This window comes from Protopterus annectens, chromosome 9.part0 (genome assembly GCF_019279795.1).
Source record: "Protopterus annectens isolate FY-2018-M chromosome 9.part0, PAN1.0, whole genome shotgun sequence".
Lineage (NCBI taxonomy): Eukaryota > Metazoa > Chordata > Ceratodontiformes > Protopteridae > Protopterus > Protopterus annectens.
This window is the reverse complement of record NC_056743.1, coordinates 945,475,698-945,492,861: the sequence shown is the minus strand read 5'-3', so window position 1 is coordinate 945,492,861 and position 17,164 is coordinate 945,475,698. Positions and strand designations below refer to the sequence as shown.

Sequence of the window (17,164 nt, the reverse complement as noted above, 5' to 3'; positions counted from 1 at the left end):
AGATGCCTGACAGTTTGGGAGCATGGAAGGTACCCTGAAGTTTTGGAAGCTGGCCAGCTTTTAGATCCTTGGCAGGATATTACCCATAGCTAAGGCTACTGCAGCAGTGATCAATATGATGACCAACTAGTAGGTAAAAGAAAAAACAGGTAATTTTAGATAATGTCTTCCTACCGTATTTAGTAAGAGTTATGCAAATGCATACAATACTCTGATAAAAGTTCCTACCACGTTTTAGTTTACTGTAATATCTCTGTGAAAGTTATACATTTAAAACATATACATGTAAACATAAATGCCTCCTCTGTAGGAATGACTTAAAATATTTGCTTTCTCTCATGATTCACATACTCATGGGACAAAACAAAATTGTTTTAAAATCCTAGTGTCACCTGGTTTTGTATGACACACAGCAACAAACTCTAGATAGATACAATACAAAATAAAATTCACTTTTGTCTTGTGTGTTCCAGTTGTCTGCTTGATGCATCAAATAATTTCCAAAATTATAAAATAACAATTGCCAAAATTACACAAACATAGGAGCAGTTTTAAGTTATATACTCCATTCCAACTGCAGAAATATATAACTATGTATGTCAAGGTACCTATGACACAGAAGGGCTTCCTAGCAAATCGAAGCCTTCCTTGGCACCCTCGATAGCGACAGCAGCATCCAGCAGCCCAGATCCGAATAATGTACTCTAGCCCAAAAACCACAATCATCACGAATTCCTGTTGAAAGGAGAAAGAAATGAAGGCTCATCAGTTTCAAAATCTGTAGAAAAAGAAACAAAATCCAGCATTTTAAAGCATTAGCACTATGATACAGTGCATTTCTGAAGAACTGCACGGGGTAAAATCTTTCCTTTCTTTTCCTTTTTATGATGTGCTGAATACAAATATTTTTAGTTCTCAATCTGTAATGTCCAATTATTTAAACAAATCTGCACATTTGTGACACTCACTCATAGAACCAATGGTAAAGAGAACCTCTGCTATAGTGATCTACGCCTGTACCACAGAATGTACAACACTATTTAGCATGACAGGTACTTAAGCCAACATATCTTCATCTTCTGTAATAGGCTCTCCTTACACATCAAGCAAAGTACTTTCTTGGCAACCTCAGGAACTTGCTTGATTCAACAAGAAGTTGCTTACACATCTTCACCTGGAGTATACAGGGAAAAGTAACTTAACTGGAGACGCTGTTAACCTCCCACTAATACTGGATGATATGAATAAGTTTCCCTATGATGTCCTTGGCTACAGGATTAATAAGATGAATTACACCTACACTTCAGAAAGGCAGAATTAGGATCAAACTCCTACTTTTGTCCTCCCTTTCCCTCAATTGCAACTTAAATGAACAAAATGTACACACATCAAACTACTACACTACCTAAATCATCACAATAACATCAGTACTGCTAGTCACATAAAAAGTGTGTGACCTAATGATTATGGACTCAAATAAAATGACTTGCTCCTAGATAAGATACTTCTTCTTCCGGCTTTTCTCAGTTAGGGGTTGCCACAGTGGATCACCTGTCCACTCATGATTGGCAGTGGAGTTTTACGGTGTTGAGTTGCCAGCTCATCGCCAACCTTCCACTGAAGGCACACACATGCACACACACCTAGGGCCAATTTATAGTGTGCAATCCACATACAGCATGTCTTTGGGATGTGGGAGGAAAGAAGGGTAAAAAGTTCATGGAGTGTGGGTTTTTAATCCTTTGCAAAGCTTGCCATCTTGCTGACATCCTATAATGAAAACATGTAAATAATGTCAGACTGCAATAGATGTAAAAACTGTATCTGTGGTGCTGTGAAATTAAATAGCTAGATCTCAATCGATTTCAGCATGTCAGACACATGTTGTTTGCAGTCACTGTATTTAAGATGCACATTTAAAAAGCTGCGGAAATGTCAGCACTCAAAATGCTGAATGCCTGAAAGTAAAAAAAAAAAAAAAGACTGAAAACCCAGAGAAGAGTGACTCTCGAAAATCATTATTTTCCTTAAACCGACTACTTTCAGTTATGGCAAGCCCCCCCCCCCCCCAAAAAAAAAAAAAAAAAAAACTTAGACATACCAACTCCGAGATTGTCATAACTCAAAGAAAAGGGAATAAGTGACTATTCTGTGAATTGGCATATCAAACTTAGTAAATGTTAGTTCAACCTTTTGGACAGTCTCTGTGTTTTGGGACTCGGTCTAGCGGGTCCCGACGTTTCAAATGGTTACCCATCTGGACATTTTAGCCACAGTGAGTAAAAGTATTTATGTAAGCTAAAATACAATGGGAAAAAATCTTACTTTGCACTGTGAAAAATGAATATCCAATGCCTTTGCTTACAACGTTATTGGTTGCATTACTTAATAAATATCTGATAAACTGCACACATAATAAGTGTATTCCATGAATCTACTTGGTACAAACTTGTTTATTATCCTATATACTTCAGCCCATATTTGATGAATGCATTCAATATTACATGAACAAGACTACTGTTATTACTATACCTTTTTCTCCTTGCTCAGTCTGGGTCATGGCTGGAAAGGGGCAATGGCCAGCCCACCTACCCAGTTAAATATATGTAAACAAACAATTCAAAAAGTAAGTAAATAAATAAACATTGCCTTGGAAAATAATTAGATACACTGTAAGCAGGTTAAATGCACCAATTAATAAATATTTGTTGCATTTTCGCCCATAAATTTGTGTTGCCTCTATTTTAGTGTTAAGTGCATGGAATTTTTACCCACCAATATGTAATGCTTTTACTCTGTGTAACTGATGGGCATTTGTAAATGCTATGTTATCCGATACCTTTGCTCTGGGAAAAACACAGCATCAACAATAGTATTTAACTGCCTTTTTTGTGTAATTATCACTAGAATGCATATGCAGATGAGAAAATATGCTCAACAATTTAAACAAACTTCCACACTTCTCATCATTTTACTGCTCTATGTACACTGTAAAAAAAGATGTATATACAAAGCTTGGGTTTACACACCAACTGAAAAATCTGTGAGATGTGCAATACGTAGTCCTTCAAAAATATGTAGCATTGGACACTGATAATAAATAAAGCCTAAGGAGTAAGGTATTCTTAAGAAGCTTGGATGTAGCAGCCAATCAAAATGCAACTCTCCCTTTTTCTGTGTTCATTTTTCAAACTGTCAGCAGTGTGCCGCCTTTTACTTCTTAGCTTGCACAAACACACAGCGTTTTGCTTGCTAAGGAGAAACTCTGTGGTTGTAGAGGTTTCTTAATTTAGCTACATCTCAGTTGTAATAAACCTGATGTCAGCCATTTTTGACAGTGTGCAACTGGCTAAGCCTTTTTTTTTTTGGATCTTTCCATTTCCAGTTCAAATAACTCCCTGTTAGCTAAGCAGTGCAAATAGCAGTTTAGCTAGAGTATTTAAGTTAACTAAAACCACTCATTCTACAATATACATAAAAATGTCATGTTAAGAAAATATAATGCAATGTTCATTCTGCAGTTCACTGTGTGGACAAGAATACTGATATGACATTTGAAGACACACACAGAAAAAGTTCAGAATTACAACAGCTATAAAGAATGATAAAAACCAAACAGTGTCAAATGTAAGTGATATCTCAGTATAAGACCAAAGAAACACAAGTAATACCAAAGAAACACAAGTATTATTACTCAAAGCCACATTATGTCAGAGAAGACAAAGAATTGTGCCTGTCAAACCCAAAAATCTGTCAAAAAAAAAACAAACTGTAAATCATTAGAAATGTAGCTGCTACTCAATGCAAAGCCTTCAGCTGAGCCCAACAAGTAACATTTTCATAAATACACCAAAGAACAAGTGAATTCAGCAATACGTCCTTAATTACAATACAGTCCCAAAAAAAAAAAGTTAATGTTGATTACAGTTTTGACTGTTACAGTTTGATGAATGGCAGATGAAAATCATCAGATGCATCTAAACAGCATCAGTCTGCTTAGCCTGTTAAATGGCAAATAACTGTCACCATTCAAAATGGTCTTTGCTGTCAGTGAAGTACATCTCACTACTGGCCTATTCAGAATTCTGTATGTACGACTTCTGTGGCCAGCTTTCCATGCCTTTAAACTGAAGTCAAAAGGATACTAATAACACCTATGCTACATTATAAATTGAAAATTGTGGAACAGATATTTATTTAAGGCAATCAAAGACTGCAGAGGTACTGCGACCTGATTTTCTGAAGTACAGAAAGTCATAAATAACTGATTTTCATATTAGCATTTAGTTAAAGCTACCCTCCCCTGACATAGAAAAAAAACTTCACACACTTGGTTCGCTCTCCAGGACAGTGCCTTTATTCCTTAAACATTACAATACTCTAGTTACACTCCAAAATTGGAAAGCCAAAATATGTTTCATTCTGCTACACATTTATTTATTCATTTAGTTAGTTATTTATTCTGGTGTAGCAGCAGTAAGTACATTTCACCTTTAAACCTCTTAGAGGGTCAGACACACACTTTACTTCTGGGTGATGCCTGTCTGACAGCCCTAAGTGTGTTACAAATTTCAAATCTATAAAACACTTGGTGCTTCAGTGGTTAAAAATGTCTCTTTCTTTCTTTGCATTTGATAGTACACTGTAAGAGAAAAAGCTCCATGTACAACTGAATGACAGCACTGAGTTACAGCTTTGCAAACTGTCAAGCACTTAAGCACGCTTGTGCTTTTTTCTCTCTGGAACATGAAGCAGCTGAAGAAAGTAAACCTCCAAATACTACATACAGGATTATGATTGGTTCTCTATAACCAACTTGGGTTTGAGACACAGATGCCAGGAAATTCACCTCGAGAATGAAGGTTATGATTGGTGAGGCCTGATCATAATTCTTTGTAGTACACTAGAGCTTTATCTGTTCCATGTTATACCATTTGCAGGAAAAAAAGAAAAAACGTATGTAGGAGAGCAAAGTATCTTACAGCTTTTAAAGCCTCTGAAAGCCAGTAAAATATTTCAGCACTGCCAAATAGCAACCAAAAATGAAGTGCCCCATCTAAAGAACAAATTGCTTTAAATGCTGTTATGTGTTCTTTTGCCACACATTTTGTTTAAGTGTGACATAATGAAGTGTATAACAGCTTTCAAAGGTATTTTGCCTTCTGTCTCTGTCTGCTATGAGACCTGATCTTAACTGTGTTATGGGGTGCTTAATAAGCTTGTCCTTTTCTGTTTTTTTGAGTGCAATCATGGCGCTCTGTGTATTACAAATAATTAAAGAAAAACACAAGCTCCGATGTAGCTAGGACAACTCCAAAAAGTTTAATGTGAAGCGCTTTTCGTCAACCACCATTGGAAGACTTCTTCAGACAAAAAAGGAAACAACATACACGACTTTTAAAATAAAAAGGGTGCCAACAAACCACATTAATTAATTATCACTCTGGTTAACTGTTTGAGTGCTTGATTGAATGGTTGAACAAAATGATGTTTTACATCAAACACCCTTTTTCTTATGTCAACAAAAAGAATAATGTCATTAAAAAAACTTTAACAAGGTCAAAACATTCATTCTAAAAAAACATGATACAACTGTACTTCTGTATAAAAATACAGGGACAATGAGTAAAAGCATTTATATATAAATATGTACATGTAGATATATATATATATATATATATACTTAAAAAAAAAAAACATAAAAAAGTGATGTTTAAACAACCGGATCACTGTCACATCCCAAAGGAATGTCAGTACTTAACAGAACTAAGAAAGTGCAAAGGTCTAAATTCTAAAACTAAAATTGCCTAAAGTGTGAAACCATAAGTATTGTCTTGTACTAGTAAAGAAATAAAATTTAAAACTTAATTTATATCACCTCAGTAGACTTCTCAACTTTAAAATGCATGTCAGTGATGTAACCTCGTTTAAACCAGGGAGAGTGTAGGAATTCAGCCTAAGCTGCCAAACCAGTACACGTTTTTCTAACAATAACTGGTATGGTCCACCTTTTTCATCAACTACTACCTGGTCTATAACTTTAAACAAAAAAGCATGGAATGGTTTTCATTGCAGTGTCTCGGTAAGCCATTGTTACTATTCCCCTTCTTTATATGATACGTGTGTTCATAAATACTTTCTGTTAGTTTCCTGTCAGTTTTGCTGATGTAAAAAGCCAGACACAACTGACAGGAAGCTAAATAAACCACTGATTTAGAATTACAACTGTACTGGCCTCTGGCTTTGAACATGTGTTGATTTACTGTGAAACTAGACCCTGTAGATACAAATTTACAATAATTACATGCCTCACATTTATATGTACCTTCAGTCCTAGTAGATCTCTTAACAGTGTTTTCCACAATACTCCAAGTTTCTACCCTTTCTAAAAATGATGACAGGTTTATCACCTAATTTCTCTATTAGATCCTTCTCAAAGGTCAACAAGTACCAGTTCCTTCTAAGAATGCTACTGATAAGCCTCGCTTCCAAAGTGAAGGGTGTGATGAATGATGTATGACATATGAGGACACTTTTTTTGAGGATGAGTGTAATTTGTTGAAACACATTTATGAGTTGTGGTTACCCAGAAACGATGGTTGATGAGGTGGTGAAAGAGGTCATTATAAAAAGACTGTTAGGCACCTTTAGTCCCATCCTCACTGTAAAAGGAGGAGAGGTTGATTTGTGTGTGGGAAAAGTGTTGAGCATTGTGGTCCCTACTTTAAGTCTACCACCGATGGATGTGGGTCCAACAGGTACAGACCTGGTAGGTTATAAGAGGAGTTTCATCACACCCTTCACTTTGGAAGCGAGGCTTATCAGTAACATTCTTAGAAGAAACTGGTACTTGTTGACCTTTGAGAAGGATTTAACAGAGAAATTAGGTGATAAACCTGTCATCATTTTTAGAAAGGGTAGAAACTTGGAGTATTGTGTAAAACACTGTTAAGAGATCTACTAGGACTGAAGGTACATATAAATGTGAGGCATGTAATTATTATAAATTTATATCTACAGGGTCTAGTTTCACAGTAAATCAACACATGTTCAAAGCCAGAGGCCGGTACAGTTGTAATTCTAAATCAGTGGTTTATTTAGCTTCCTGTCAGTCATGCCGGCTTTTTACATTGGCAAAACTGACAGGAAACTAAAAGAAAGGATTTATGAACACACATCATATAAAGAAGAGGAATAGTAACAATGCCCTAGCGAGACACTGCAATGAAAACCCATTCCATGCTTTTTTGTTTAAAGTTATAGACCAGGTAGTAGTTCATGAAAAAGGTGGACCGTACCCATTATTGTTAGAAAAACGTGAACTGGTTTGGCAGCTTAGGCTGAATTCCTACACTCTCCGCAGTTTAAACGAGGTTACATCACTGACATGCATTTTAAAGTTGAGAAGTCTACTGAGGTGATATAAATTAAATTTTTAATTTTATTTCTTTACCAGTACAAGGCAATACTTATGGTTTCACACTTTAGGCAATTTTAGTGTTTAGAATTTAGACCTTTGCACTTTTTATTTCTGTTAAGTACTGATATTCCTTTGGGTTGTGACAGTGGTCCGGATGTTTAAACATCACTTTTTTATTTTTAAGTATATATCTACATGTACGTATTTATATATAAATGCTTTTACTCATTGTCCCTGTATTTTTATACAGAAGTACAGTTGTATCATGTTTTTTTAGAATGAATATTTTGACCTTGTTAAAGGTTTTTTAATGACATTATTCTTTTTGTTGACATAAGAAAAAGGGTGTTTGATGTAAAACATCATTTTGTTCAACCATTCAATCAAGCACTCAGACAGTTAACCAGAGTGATAACTTAATTAATTAATGTGGTTTGTTGGTGCCCTTTTTATTTTAAAAGTCATGTATATTGTTTCCTTTTTTGTCTGAGGAAGTCTTCCAATGGTGGTCGACGAAAAGCGCTTCACATTAAACTTTTTGGAGTTGTCCTAGCTACATCGGAGCTTGTGTTTTTCTTTGTTTTTTCAAGAGTTCGTCGTGCTGTTTATTACAAATAATTAGACTGGGTCCCTCTGATCATAACCACATAATTATTAAGTTCTTCAAACACATCTCAAGATTCACACTGAGAATAGAGTGCCACAGCATCCATTTCTTGTCATACATTTATAGAGTATGTTCAAACTGGTTATAACTGACGACTTGACCATAATCCTCTATGTTTTGTGTCACATATAAGGGTTATTTCACAACATGATATTAAGATTCGTCAGTAGTGGTCTGAGAAATGGAACAGCCACTGACTGAAAGAGTAATGACCTGGCAATGCTTTTTTTTCCACTTTCAGGCAGAGGGAGGAAAGGACATGCTTTGGGCACACCTTGATCACAGCAGTGGAGATCTTAGCCATTGAAAGGACAGCTTATAGAATGCAAGACAGTTGGCAAAAGAGGAGCACGTCACTGCAAGGCAGGGGAAATTTGTTCATACTGCATGTCTACTCATGTAATTACCCAGCATGATAAGCCAGATTAGGAGATTTAGTATAAGCCTTCAAAACCTGCTGCCTGCTGACTTCTGCATACTAGTTCCACTCTCATAGCCAGCCTTACAGTCAAGAGTTTTTCTTCCCTTTTGAAATGATCCTTTCAATGAAGGTTCAATCAAGGCATGCTGAAGAGTGATGCATGGGTTCTTTTATCTTTCATGACAACTCAGACCTTATATTCAGCTATTGCAATAAAAAACTGCAGCAACCGGTTTGGTTGCACCTGTCCCATTCACTATTATGGCAGCAACTGCTGCAGAAGGAAGAACCATTTCTCATGCCACATGCAGGTTACTGTTATGGGGTCTGCTGTTAAGGAGGTACTCTTACTTTATATATTAACAACCGTTCTTTTAAAATAAGACTGTTATTTAAAATAACAAAACTGATCATACTATACTATACTAAGGTTCACATAAAATACAATTCACATACTGACTCAGTCCACCGTTTTATGTGACAGTACATAAAATGTAAACATTTGCTATATAAATGGCTTTATACAGCAGCTGCAGTTATCAGTGTGCCGTCATAAAGTACAATTTTGGGGTTCCTATCAGATAGTCAAACATCTGCAAGTTCAAACCTCATATGGTCGAGACCATAAGTTTGAATTTGCAGAAGTTTGCGCGTTTCAACGGAAATCTCCATAAGGGAGGTTTCCGTTTTGTTAAATGTGGTGCAATGTTGGAGTTGGTATATTTAAGTAGCAGGGGATGTGGGGGATGTAGGGGTGCTTGCCCCACTGCTTACAACAGTTTATTTTGTTTTCTTTTCTTCTTTTTGTTTTTTATCCATAGTCAAAGTTTTTTAACTTCGAACAGGATGGTTCGAACATTCTGTGTTCGAAGTTATTAAACTTCGACTACGTGATATAGACACCAGTTGTGTAAAATCTTCTAACAGTATATATCCTCTTCACCATTGCAGTATTTTTCAGTGAAGGAATCTCTTGTCATGAATAACCCAACGTCTGGCCAGTATACCAAGGACTTTAGATCTTATAGGCACTATCTGTCACACAGGCCACACAAATGGAGTGTACGGCATAAAGATGATGCACTGATGCAAATGCTCAAAAATGAATTGCCCCTGGGGGAACAAAACACTCTAGGGACAAGGGAAAACATGCACATCCAGAAGAAAAAATTTCAGAAGGGAAAGAAAGCGAGAGCCCTTCAGCCAGCAGGGCAACAAAACTCAGGGCCAAGATCTATAACAGAGGGCCAAAGAGGGAGAGACCGAATACTGCAATAGTGAACAGAATGATACCTACTGTTATGTTAAGACTATAAACAACCATGCTATGTCCTTCCATATCACTGTTGCAGTATTCTTCACTGAAGGGAAAGTATAAGAGCCAAGAAGATGTCTGGGAGGAGGAAGGCACAGAAAAGCCCTCTACAAACAAATGTAGAATAGCCCTGACAAAACCTGCCATGGCTCTGGAAACAGCGTCCAATTTATAATGCTTAGTTAAAGTATGAACGCTGGACCAAGTAGCAGCCTTAAAAATGGAATTGATGTCCAAACCCTTGAAAAAGGCACTAGAAGAGGAAAAACATTTGCTATGAAAAGAACAGGAAATGACCTTAGAAAACCAGGAGGAGAGAGTTTGCTTGAAGACAGCCAAACCCAATGTCCTTGGATGAAAAGAAACAAGAACTTGCTTACACTTGTGAATAACCATTGTTTTATCCAAATCATATTTGAGCTGTCTGTTCAAGTCCGAGGTGTGAATAACCTTCTCACTGGCAGATTGCAGAAAAGGGAAAAAAGATGAATAGACTGATTAAGGGACAACTCAATAACCACCTTGAGCTTAAAAGATATATTAGTACAAAGAGTTCTGTCTCTGAGAAAAATTAAAAAAAGGAAGAATAGCATAAGAGCCTGAAGTTTGGATATTCTCTTGGCAGAAGTAAGAGCCAACAGCAGAACAGTTTTTCAAGTACAAAGTTGCAAGGAAGCTGAACTAACAGATTCAAAAGGAACCTGAGTCAATTTTAAAGTACAAAACTGAGGTCCCAAGAAGGTGGAATTTTTCTTAGGGAAAAATATGAAGGATGCATTTAAGAAATTGCTTGACCTCAAACTGAGAGACCAAATGGGGCTCAAGGGCAGAGACTGCTTACAGGTGAGCCTTAACTGAAGAATATACCAAGCCAGCATGAGGCAAATCACACAAATAAGACAGAACCAAGGGAACACACACTAAAGGGATCTTGATGGCCATAGAAGCACTAAACAGAAAATCTTTTTCATTTAGACATATATGATTTTCTGGTAGTGGGTATCCTGGCTGCCTGCAGAACCCGAAGCATATACTTGGAAAAGAGGTGCCTAAATGGGATCAAAACCCTATCACTCGTAGTGTCATTTGAAGACTAGACAGGTGAGGATGGAGAAGAGTTCCCTTGTCTTGTGCGTGAAGATCCACCTGGTGAGGTAATCTATGGTGACTGCCCCAGTCAAATGAAAAAGAAGGGGGCAAATAGATCCAATAGGACGGGGGGACGGAGGGTGGGATGCAAGAAAGAAGGAGAGATGAAGACAACTAACATGGAATGTTATGGTAGGTACATAACTTCTTTATGTTAAGTTGTCTATCTCGCCTTCGTTTCTTGCTTGTTGGGACAGCGTCCCTAGCACCTACGATCCTGGGTGGCTCATTGGAACAGACTCTTCAGAACAGTGGAACCAATATTAGCTCCACTCCTGGAGACCATGTCTAACTTGTAATGAGAAATAAAAGTATGAGGATTTGCCCACGTGGCAGCGGCACAGATAGACTCCATGGGCAACCTAGCCTGGAAGGCTACAGAGGTGGCCAAAGCCCTAGTAGAATGACCATTCGGTTTGATAGACAACTCTTTGTTTCTTAGTTGATAGATGAAGGTAATAACATGAGACAACCACCTGGACAGAGTCACTTTGGAAACTGGAAGACCCTGTTTACCCCTAACATAGGAAAGGAAAAGCTCATCCGACTTTCTTATATCTTTCGTTCTATGCAGGTAAAAACGCAATTGTCTATGAACATCCAATTGGTGTAGTTTGCATTCTGCCTTGTTGGTGTGGTTAGGGAAAAACACAGGGAGGTCTATAGATTGGTTTAGGTAATTATCCGAGCAGACTTTTGGAAGCAAGGAGGGATTAGTTCTCAGAGCAACCCTGTCCTTATGAAAAACTAAGTAGGGAGGACAAACACTCAGTGCCTGAAGTTCCGAGACACATCTGGCTGAGGTAATAGCTACCAGAAATAGAGTTTTCCAAGATAGGAACTTAATGGAGCAGGATGCAGCTGGTTCAAAAGGGGGCATAATCAAGGAGGCTTGTACCAAATTAAGGTCCCAAGGAGGAGGGGGATCTCTTACTGGGGGCCTAAGGAGAGTAGTCCCTCTGAGAAAAGCTTTACACAGCGTATGAGACATAATGTTTAGATTAGAAAACCCAACATGAAAGTTAGAGATGGCCGCTAGTTGAACCTGATTGTGACAGAAGCAGACCCAGAATGAAAAAGCTCTGTTAGGAACTCCAAGATTTCGTGCATTGGGGCTGAAAAGGGATCTATGTTCCTAGCCTCTGCCCAACAAGAGAAACGTTTCCATTTGCTAGCATAAGTCTTCCTAGTGGCGGATTTGTGAGAAGAGACAATAATTTCACGCACGGCTGGGGAAATGCTGGGAAGCCTGGCTAAGGTTGGAATTGGATCAACCAAGCTGTGAGCTGGAGTGTTTGGAGGGATTGATGGAACTCTCCTAATTGATGAATCAGTAGGTCTGGAATAGGATCCAGAGTCCAGGGCTGCTCAATGAGGTAACGGTGCAGGAATGGAAACCATATCTGTCGAGGCTAGTAGGGGGCAATGAGGATCATTTTGCAACCCAACGGAATAGCTTACTGTATGAGGGTATAAAAGGGAATGGAGGGAAGGCATAAAGACATCCCTGAGGCCAATCATGGACTAGAATGTCTCTGGGAGGGTGACCGGGAAGCGGTAAAAGGGAGAAGTAGTTGCTGCATTTGCTGTTGAAGGGGGGTGGCAAACAGATCGCAGCAAGGCTGTCCCCATTTGCGGAAGATCAGATCCGCAACTACCTGATTCAGAAACCACTCGTGAGGCATGAAAATAGCTCTGCTGAGCCTGTCCGCTATGACGTTGCACTTCTCAGGGATGTGCGTCACAATCAGAAATCATTGGGAGGAAATCCCCCACTGCCAGAGTCTGAGTGCTTCTCGACATAGGGGGTAGGACCTGATTCCGCCCTGCTTGTTGATGTACCACACCACTGACATGTTGTCCATTTGAATTGCAATGATCTCAGAAAGGAGAGAGTCCTGAAGGGCTTGCAATGCTAGGAGCACGGCTTTCATCTCCAAGACATTTATGTGCAGATGGTACTCGTGTGGCTGCCAAGTGCCTTGGACTGTCCTGCCCTGATAATGCCCCACCCTATCAGTGAGGCATCCATGGTCACTGTGGCAACCGGAGGGGACTGAATGAAGGGTCTGCTCTGAGTCACTAGAGGGGAGACCATCCACAGGAAAAGGTGTCTTTTGCATGCTTCTGTAATCATGATTATATGAGACATGGGGAGCTGTTGGAAGGACCACTGTGTGAATAGAAGCCACTGAAGTATTCTCATGTGAAAACGTGCCAGGGGTATCAGAAGAATTGCCGCTGCCATAGAGCCTAGAGTTTGAAGGACATACCTGACTTGTACCCTTTTGCACTGCATGAGGAATTGAACCTGCTGGCGAATTGTGGACACCCTGTCCGAAGGTAGCTTTGCGTACATGCTCCTTGTGTCTAAGTCTGCTCCTATATAAGTAATAGATTGACAGGGCAACAAGGCAGATTTTTTGAAATTTATAGTAATGCCTAGCTGAGAACAAATTGAAATTGTGTCGTCCTTGGCTTGAAGAAGTTGATGCCTGGTAGTAACAGTGAGGAGCCAGTCATCTAGATATGGAAACACCTGGAATCCTTGATGCCTCAGGTGAGCCGTGACCACTGCCATACATTTGGTGAACACCCTGGGGGCTGTGGTGAGACCAAAGGGCATAGCTCTGAACTGGTAATAACTAGCTCCCTCCGAAAGCAAAGGTATCTCCTGGAGCATCTGTCCATCTTGATATGATAGTACACATCCTGGAGATCTATGGAGCACATCCAATTGTCCTGACCCAGAAAGGGTAGAATGGACTGTAGCGTGACCATCCAAAACTTTGTTCTTTGAACAGACTTGTTCAGTCTGCTGAGATCCAAAATAGGTCTCCAGTCCCCTGTCTTTTTTGGTACCAAAAAGAACCTTGAGAAAGTTCCGGATTCGTATTGGTCTGCCGGGACTTCCTGGATGACTCTTTTTTTCTAGCAGTTTTGAAACTTCTATAAATGTGTGGTCCTTCAGATTGGGTGGAACATCTGGGGGAGACTTGCATGATGGTAAAGGGGGTTGAAAGAAAGGGATTCTGTAACCTCCGGATATGATTGAATGTACCCATTTGTCTTGCGTTAGGTTTAGCCAGGCCTTTGGGTACATTGAAAGTCTTCCCCCGACTGCCTCCAGAGGTGGACAGTCGGGCAACACTTCAGGGATGTTGGAAGGGCTTGTCAGAGAAAAATTCTCTGCTTCCCTGATTCTGCGGACACCCTCTGCCATGAGGGCGGTGTCTGTTGTTATTATTATTTCTTCCTCTGCCGTTGGAGGAAAAATCACCACGTGTGTCAGGCAAAGCACCCTGGGATTTGCAAAACCACATTTTCCCACTCTAATGACCCTTGGGGTATGGTCTGGAAAGAGTGGAAAAATGGACTCCCACGGCAGAGAGAGTCTTGCCTTCCTGCTCACACCTAGTGAGAGTGTCTTTCACCTGTGGTCCAAAAAGAAAGGAACCGTCAAAGGGAGTGTTGGTGAATGATGCTCTAAAGGGTTCCGCAAAGTTACACAGCCGCATCCATGCATGTCTCCGAAGTGCCACACCTGTGCCTGCGGCTCTACTCGCACCATCGGCTGCATAATAAATGAGCCTCATGGAGGAGTTGACTACTGAGTTAAGGGTTGCCAGCTGAGAAGCCACTTTAGCCTGAGCCCCTTCAGCTGATGGATCCTGAAGGGTATCTCCGAGCTGTTTCAGGAGATCCCTCTGAAGCCTGGTGAAATGGCATAAGTAGTTCAGTGACCTCATGGAGAAGGTCGATGAAGCAAACGTTCATTTTCCGTATCTGTCCATGGTCCTGGACTCCTTGTTAGGAGGATGGACAGAGGAAGAAGTTTCCGCTAACTCCTTTTTAGTGGCTGCTGCTATCACCATGGCATCCACGGGAACACCCTTAACAAGGAACTGCCTGTCTGGGGGAGCAGTGATAAACTTGCTTGGCCTCCTCGGGGTTGGTTCCACTGTATCCGGAGCTGACCAAGCCTTTCGAGCCACCACTGACATTAGTGGATCGAAGGGCGAAGAAACCCAGGAGCTGGAAGGTCGGGAACCGAATGCATCCAGGAATACGGATTCATCCTCGGTAGGGTAAGGGTATTCCAGTTCCCCCTCTGTTTAAGCATTTCTAGGATGTCTGCAAAGGAAACATCTTCAGAGGGGGATATTGGGGACCCTTCCGATTTATCCAAATCCGTATCCAAAGTGACTCAGGGGGAGTCAATGCACTTCCTCTTGCAATTCTTCTTCGGTGGGGGCTCCTCTGAATGATTAGGGGAGGCCTCGGAGGAAGAGGAAACACCCAATGGGGTGGTCTGGAGCGCTGGTTCCCCACACTTGGGATCTGGAGGAGGGACAGAGGTTGACGCAGGCACTATGGGGGATGGAGCCAGTGGGGTCAAAAGTGGAGCTGACTGGGAGGACAGCACACTCCTCATGACATCGAAGGCATCCCTGCCATGATGCAGAGAAGGCTCCAGCTCTGAGGAGACCAGAATACTCCTCCGCACTGAGGGAGACGGCTCCGAGGCCGATGTAGGAGCCGATGTTCCGAGAGGGAAAGCGGGGTCGGACAAGGGTCCGATGCCACTCGCCCCCACGGAGCCGACGAGGAAGTCTCGGTGCCCAGATCCCTCGATGGAAGGCACCATCAATGGGATTGGAGCCAATGACAGATCCGAAGGAGAAATCGTAATCGGAGCCGACAGTTCCATTACTCGAACCTCAATACACTACTGCTCCGAGCTCAATGGAGTCGGAGGAGGAACATCAATAGAAATGGACGGAGCTGACACCTGATGAGGAGGGCTGGACAACATTTTGGCCAGTGCCTGCGACTTCAACAACCTACTGACCACTCTCTCCACGTCGCGGTCTGAGAGCCTAGAGGACTGAGAAGAATGTGAAGATCTATGACTACGGTCACTCTGCAAAAGGGCGGACCGAGGAGCCAAATGAATGGAGTCTAAGTGAAGGGGACCTTGGCCTTTTTTGGGTCCTTGATGGCTCCGAGGGTACTAGTGGAGCCGACGAGGAAGCAGTCTCCTCAGTTCCAGCCGGGACCAAAGAGGTAGTAGGCAAGGTTGGGCCCAATGACGGCTCAGAGCTGGGAGCCGACGATTTGGCCGGTTTAGGGGATTTCACTGGCTGAACCTTGGCCGGTGAATCCTGAGGCTTGAGAAGACCTCTCAAAATAAGTTTATTCTTGCACTCGTGCAGAACTCTTGGGCTAAATGCATGGCAGATAGAACAAGAGTCCTGCAGGTGCACTGCGCCTAGGCAATAGATGCAAGAAGTGTGCCCATCTGTCAGAGACATCTTCTGACAGCATGAGTCACACTTCTTGAATCCCAACACTTTGGATTCTTTAGACATACCCTGTCAAAAAAAATAAATCACAACTCTAAATTACTTTGGCCAACAGGCCAGCACACTAAGTAAAAATAGAACACTACCACAAAAAAACGCAATATAAGATAGATTTTTTTTTTAAAACTAGGGAGCCTCTAACTCAAACGGCTACCTAACCAAAAGACTAAACACTACTACAGGGGGGAGAACTCTCTAATTTAAACGAGTTTAAAGTGAGTTCAGGCTCACTTTGTCCATAGATGAAATGTATTTAACATGGACACATAGTACTGTCCTTATGGATAGTTTATTATAAAGTTTGAGAACGGACTATAATACTTTGTCTAACCATAACCTTTTCAAATGATGTGTATAACTTTTATTTTAAATTGATTTAATTGATTTTACCCGCCAAAATACCTGTTAATTAGGGTGTGTTCTTAGTATTTAATGAGAACATCCACTTTTATTCAATGTAACCTGATGAAGCGCACTTGTTAGGTGCGTGAAAGCGCTTGTTCTGTTATAAAATAAAATCCTTTTTTATCTGTCGTGGTGGTTCCGGTGATTTGTTGGATTATTCTACCATTTCTATTCGCTGGTACCTTTGGATGGTCATGCTGGGTTTTGTGCTATTGGTTTTGGCTTCCTTGCTTTTGTTCCTGGCTAGCCGACACGCGATGGAAACACCGAATATCGAACTTGACTATGTCCCTGGTAATACCGGTGCTGTTACTAACTGGAATGAACTGTTTCATCAACGAGAGAATTCCCTTTTGAATTATGACAACAAAATTAACACTCCGTTGGCGGTGAATACCAATACTGAAAATGTACAAGAGTT

At 40.6% G+C, this 17,164-nt stretch overlaps 1 protein-coding gene across 1 annotated transcript in view; it reads right to left on the bottom strand.

The window, feature by feature from the left end:
• Positions 1-16,939, bottom strand: part of KCNQ4 (potassium voltage-gated channel subfamily Q member 4) — a 1,236,349-nt gene extending 1,219,410 nt beyond the window's left edge. Inside the window, exons 1-2 of the mRNA XM_044082186.1 lie at positions 16,907-16,939; positions 609-735 (exon numbers count right to left, since the gene is read on the bottom strand). Coding sequence (XP_043938121.1) covers positions 609-735; positions 16,907-16,939 — 160 coding nt within the window. The remainder of the gene's footprint in view (positions 1-608; positions 736-16,906) is intronic.
• Positions 16,940-17,164: the final 225 nt, after the last annotated feature.